At 66.3% G+C, this 5,445-nt stretch overlaps 3 protein-coding genes across 3 annotated transcripts; 1 reads left to right on the top strand and 2 right to left on the bottom strand.

Moving 5' to 3' along the window:
• Window positions 1-710: 710 nt before the first annotated feature.
• EMIHUDRAFT_108844 (hypothetical protein) lies at window positions 711-1,274 on the top strand (the record flags this gene model as incomplete). The annotated part of the gene is made up of 1 exon (XM_005792237.1): window positions 711-1,274. The coding sequence occupies one exon, from the start codon at window positions 711-713 to the stop codon at window positions 1,272-1,274; it is 564 nt and encodes a 187-aa protein (XP_005792294.1).
• Window positions 1,275-2,639: 1,365 nt separating this feature from the next.
• Window positions 2,640-3,795, bottom strand: EMIHUDRAFT_439824 (hypothetical protein). The gene has a single exon (XM_005792236.1). It carries the CDS (start codon window positions 3,764-3,766, stop codon window positions 2,864-2,866), a length of 903 nt encoding a protein of 300 aa, XP_005792293.1. The 5' UTR covers window positions 3,767-3,795; the 3' UTR covers window positions 2,640-2,863.
• A 1,214-nt stretch (window positions 3,796-5,009) lies between these two features.
• On the bottom strand, window positions 5,010-5,339 carry EMIHUDRAFT_223429 (hypothetical protein; the record flags this gene model as incomplete). Its single annotated transcript, XM_005792235.1, has 1 exon — window positions 5,010-5,339. One exon carries the CDS (start codon window positions 5,337-5,339, stop codon window positions 5,010-5,012), a length of 330 nt encoding a protein of 109 aa, XP_005792292.1.
• Window positions 5,340-5,445: the final 106 nt, after the last annotated feature.

Raw genomic sequence — 5,445 nt, 5'->3', positions numbered from 1 at the left:
GGACGGGAGGACGTACTACCACCACACGGTGAGCAAGGAGACATCGTGGAAGAGGCCGCAGCTCGAGCCCGCCGCCGGGCCGTCGCCCGCCGCCGCGCCGCCGCCCGCCGAGGCGGCGCCGCCCGCCGCCTCGCCAGCCGCCGCCGCCTGCGAGGCAGAGGAGGGCCTGCCCGCCCGAGCCGTGAAAGAGGCGCCGTTCACGCCGTGCGGGTGTGAACAGGAGGAGGAGGAGGACCTGCCGCCCGGAGTCGCTCTGCCCGCCCGCAAGGTGCCCCCCGGGCCTCCGCCCGGCGCGCCGCCGCCGAACGCCGCGCGAGTGCCGCCTGGCCCGCCGCCCGGCGCGCCGCCAACAAAGGCTGCACGGCTCCCGCCAGGCCCGCCGCCAGGCCCGCCGCCAGGCCCGCCGCCGAGTAGCGCTCGCCTCCCGCCTGGGCCTCCTCCTGGCGCGCCGCCGCCGACTGCCGCGCGCCTCCCGCCTGGGCCTCCGCCCGGTCCTCCGCCCGGCCAGCCGCTCGGCGTGCCGCCGAACGTCGGCCGGCCGCCTCCCGGCCCGCCGCCTGGCCCGCCTCCCGGTGCGCCTCCCGGTGCGCCTCCCGGTGCGCCGAGGGCTGGCGGCTCGGCCCGAGACCACGCCGCGTCTTCACGCCTACCCGCTGTGAACAGGCGCCCCTCCCGGCCCGCCGGCCGGTCTCCCGCCACACGCCGCGGGGATGGCTGCAGCTGCAGGGCTGGCTGCAGCTGCAGGGATGGCTGCAGCTGCAGGGCTCGCGCCGGCGAGCCACACTTGGAACGCGGGGCAGGGGCCGATGCAGCAGCCGCCGCCACACTTGCAGATGCAGCAGCCGCCGCCGTCGCAGCCGCAGCAGCAACAACCGCAGCAGCAGATGCAGGGCCAGATGCAGATGCAGCCGGCGCCGCAGCCAGCGCTGCAAGTCCAGCGCGAGCCCCAGCTGGTCAGCGAGCCGCAGCAAGGCCCGAAGCTGCCGCCGCAACGCAAGGCGCTGCCGGCCAGCTTGCGCCCGCAGATGATGCCGACGGCGGTCCGCGTGCAACGGCCTGCAGTGGCGAGGCCGCGGCCGGTCCCCGTCGCCTCTGCCCCCTTCGAGCCCGAGGCGGCGCTCCCGCAGCCAGAGGGGAGGGCGCCCGCCGCGGCAGCCGCTCAGCCGGAGCAGCCCGCCCCTCCCGCCGAGGCGGCGAGCGGCGGCGCGGCGCCGGACAGCTCCTCCTACGACGAGTTCGCGGCGGCGATGAAGCAGCTCGGAGCGCTGCCCTGAATGACTGCGGGTCTTTTTTTAAACCACAAAGAATCAACGCCAGTTCGACGCCTTGTGTGTTCACACAGCTGTTGATACACTCACGCGTGTGATGTCTCCCGAGAGTGCGTCTGGGTCGCAGCTCTGTCCTCTGACTCAAAACGAGAGTGCTCTCTGTAAAGGGTGTGGATGCTGGGTTGAACATAATCGGGGGACGCGACCCACCTCGCCACAGACGGTCCCGCGCCTCGCCGCTATGACGGCCACACGACCGCAGCTCGTGTGCGTGTGGCCGTCTTTGTCCGGAGTGAAAAGTCCAACGCGTTCGTCGGTGATGGTGTCCCCCAACCTGCGCCGCGCTCGGCGAACCTCGACAGCGCTTTCGGTGGCATGCAGCTCTTTGCGACAGAAGCCTGGAGAGCAGCTCCTCTGCTGCTCACACACTCTGCACAGCTGACACAGCCTACTGTGCGGCTGCCACAGCTGTGACAGCGATGGGCTCGCCCTCACTGGCCCTCAGTCACTTGTGCTGCGGCTTGTGTGAGCGACACTGCTCGGCGACTGCCGGCACACTGTGAGACCATGGGTGTGAGGTAAAACCACGCTACCAGCGCTTGGTCACATCGGCCCCGAGGTCAGATCCATCTACTCTGTTGATGACAAGACTTGTCTACCGGCTGGAGCCGAGCAGGAGGGCCCGGCGCACAACCCGGGTTCAACTCACCCTCCACACCCCGTAAATTACTCTAGGCTAGTCCTAGTGCCAATTTCACTGTGGCACAGCCCGCGTTACAAAACCTTGATTTTGACCATTGCGCGAAAAATGTACCTCTCGGTGCCTTCCAGAGGCAGCTGCGACCCCGCCGAGTGGACGGGCTTGCGCGCCGGAGACGAGACTCGACGCCGCTGAGATCGGAGATCAAGCTCTGACAGGTCGCACGTCGCTCCTTTGACGCCGACGTGACTCACCCGTGCAGATCACATCAGGACACGTTCTCGACGCGCTCGGTACGACGCCTGCGACCCGTCTCGGGTCAGGTGGCACGACGCTCATCGCGCCTACCAGCGCTGCCATACAGGTTGCCACGACGAGGTCGAGCACGCTTCTATACGCTCGCCGAGCCTTCCTTTCCATCCCATAAGGTAGCCTGGGAACGGTGGCGGTCAGAGGCAAAGCCTACGAGGGGTGGTGGAACCACATGTCACGGCTACTGCCGGCTCGACGCCACGATAGCCTCCGAAGGCTGACTTTGCGGCACCATCATCGGACGATGTCGACGAGTTGGGTCGCTCTCGCGGTAGCCGGATGACCTCTCTTCCTAGGATCATCGGCCATGGCCGCAGGGAGCGCGGGGGAGGGCGCTGGAAGCGACACGGAGCTCCGTTGGAGACGTTTTCAAGATTAGCGTGTCAGAGTGAAATGGCACTGCCCTACTGACTAAAGTCGTACTCTGACGTTGTCTGTGACTCTATTTTCTCTCATCGAGCCCTGCGCCTCTACTGCACGCTGCCTACTAAATGGCCCACAATCCCAAGGGGAAACGCCTCTTCCCCTCTCTCCGCTTGCTCTCCCTCTAGCCGCGTTCTTCTGTCGCACCAAGAGTGCTGGCTCAGGCAGCCGAGGCCGAGCCCTTGAGCTGCGCCAGCTTCGCCTCCAGCGCCTCGATCTCCTTGGCCTTGTCTGCCGCCTCCTTCGCCTCGATCTCCTTGGCCTTGTCTGCGGCCTCCTTTGCCTCGATCTCCTTGGCCTTGTCTGCCGCCTCCTTCGCCTCGATCTCTTTGGCCTTGTCTGCCGCCTCCTTCGCATCGGCGTCCGCCTCAGGCTTGGCCTCAGGCTTGGCCGCCGGCTCCTCCTCCTTCTTGGGAAGCGACCCAAACTTGGCCTCGAGAGCTTGCTCCTCCTCCTTGGCCCTCGCGAGCCGGGCAGCCTCGGCCGCCGTGCCGTCTTCGGGCGCCGCCTCCGGTGCCGCCTTCGGCGCCTCCTTGACTTCGATGCGGACAGGGACGGGCGGCTCAGGCTCAGGCTCCGGAGGCGCCGCGGCCGACTTGGCGACCAGGAGCGTCAGCACGCCGCCGTCCCGGCTGGCCTTCACGTCACTCACGTCTTTCAGGTCGAAGGGCAGGTCGAGCGCGACGGTCTTGGACCACTTGACGCCACGCTCATCTCCTCCCGTGGCCATGATCCGGAGCTCAGAGACGTCCGGGTCCGGCGCAATCACCTCGACCTCACCGCTGGCCGGCACGGCGAGCTTGAGCTCGACCGCGTCGCCGAGATCGGTCCAGTGAGCTTGAGCGTGGTGGCGTAGCGACTCGGCCAAGGAGGCGACGCCCTCGAACCAGTGCTCGGGCGGACGCGAAAGGAGGCGGTGGAAGGATGGGCGGCGGTCGAGCATCAAGTCGGAGAGGGAGTAGAGCGGCGCTGGCGCGAAGTGCGGCGCGCGCACGAGCGGGTGGAAGCCGCCGTGCAGGTACGAGGTCGCGGGGAGCGTCGTCATGATCATGAGGGCAGGCATTGGTGGCGTGTAGACAGGACGCACCCACGAGCTGTGGACGCGTCCCCAGCAGACTGTCGTTTCCCTTTTCCCTTTTGTTCTTTTCTTTGGGCTCTGCTCTTCGCGTCCTGCTACCTCCTACCTGCTCGCCTCACGTGGCCACCTCGTCATTGTATCGACTCAGTCGGGCCACGTCGGCCGACAGTAGGACCTCTCCGTCCGATCCACTACTGCCTCCCCCGGGCCATTCACTAGAGCTTTCACCGGGAGGGCGAGGGAGGCCACCATCAGCTCGTGTGTCACATGGCCCCCCCGTCGGGCCTGGTACGGCTAGCATAACCGCGAGGTCCTCCCGCCAGGTGTCTGCCCCAGCGTGGAGTCAGCCGTGAGCCCACACCGTTTCCTCCCCTACGTGGTGTGCACGTCGACGATAACAGCCTCGGCCCCGAACGACCTGGAGACGGCGATCTCGTCAATCATGACGACCGCTCCACAGCCCCTCGGCACCGTTTGCGCCCATCTGATCGCCCCGTTAGTCTACATCTCGTGGCCCGCAGGAGGCGGTTCTCCCGCCATTAGGCGTGCCACCTCGACCATGGGGCTTCCATCAGCCGGGTTAAGGGCGGTCTCATCTCCTTCCCCGACTGCAGCTGTTGCCACTGCCTGGCATCTGCGGCCGCCCAGAGGACCCCCGTCCACTATTGGGAGCAAGCCCGTTATCACCAACGTCTCGGACGGACTAGGCCGGGGGGCGTGTCCCCCCGCCACCGCCCTCCTCGGCCCCACACAGTTGGTCACGTGTGCACCAAGATTTGTCACCCAGGCTGGGGCTGACTGAGCTTCTGTTCTCCCTCACCGGGCTCGAGTCACCCCCCACGGCCATGGGTTTGATCTCTACGGGTTGGTCGTTCCCAAGCGCCGCTGAGCTGACTCTCTGTAGGTCACGGCGCAGCCCCTCCGTTGATCTGTAGCTTGATGGGTGTGTTGCCGCCCTTGGAGCACTTGGAGTGCAGTCAGTAACCTCACATCCAGGGCCGGGGAGCTAAGAAAGAAGCGCATTGGGATGAGCACAGTTTGCCTCTCGCACCCCGTCTGTTTTCCTTTCCTTTATACTCGCACAAATCGTGTTTGGGGAATCCAGTGTTTTCCTCCTTTTTTTCCTTTCCTTTGTTTCTGCCTTGGGCTTTCGCAGGTTTGCCTCTCGCACCCCGTCTGTTTTGTTTTGCTTTTCGGGGGGTTGGGCGTCACCCCCTACCCCTACCCCCTACTCGTTGGGCGTGTAACGGACGCACTCCTCCCGTTTGGGCTGAACACAGTTTGCCTCTCGCACCCCGTCTGTTTTCCTTTCCTTTCTCTTTGACGACTGCGCAGCTCCTTGCACCGCGTGCAAGCGCACGCGGCCATACTTCGACGCGTCCAAGTAAACGCGACCGTCCTCCTCCTCATCCTCGTCGTCGTCTCCGTTCCACTCCTCATCCGAGCTGTCGTCCGGCGCCGCCACCTTGAGCCGGTCCGGCATCGCGGCGCGGCTCTCGCGACGCGCCATGATGCGAGCGGCCGGTGTATCCAGCTCCTCCCCGGCCTCGCCGCTCATCCTTCAGCTGGGGTCGACTGGGGTGAAACGGATGAGCGCGCCCTTTTCGGCGCCCTTTTCCCTTAAACCGGACCCTTTCTCTTTCCCCCCATTCCTCTTCTCCCTT

This window comes from Emiliania huxleyi (genome assembly GCF_000372725.1).
Source record: "Emiliania huxleyi CCMP1516 unplaced genomic scaffold EMIHUscaffold_109, whole genome shotgun sequence".
In the NCBI taxonomy this organism is placed as follows: domain Eukaryota; phylum Haptophyta; order Isochrysidales; family Noelaerhabdaceae; genus Emiliania; species Emiliania huxleyi.
This window is presented reverse-complemented; position numbering and strand designations above follow the sequence as displayed.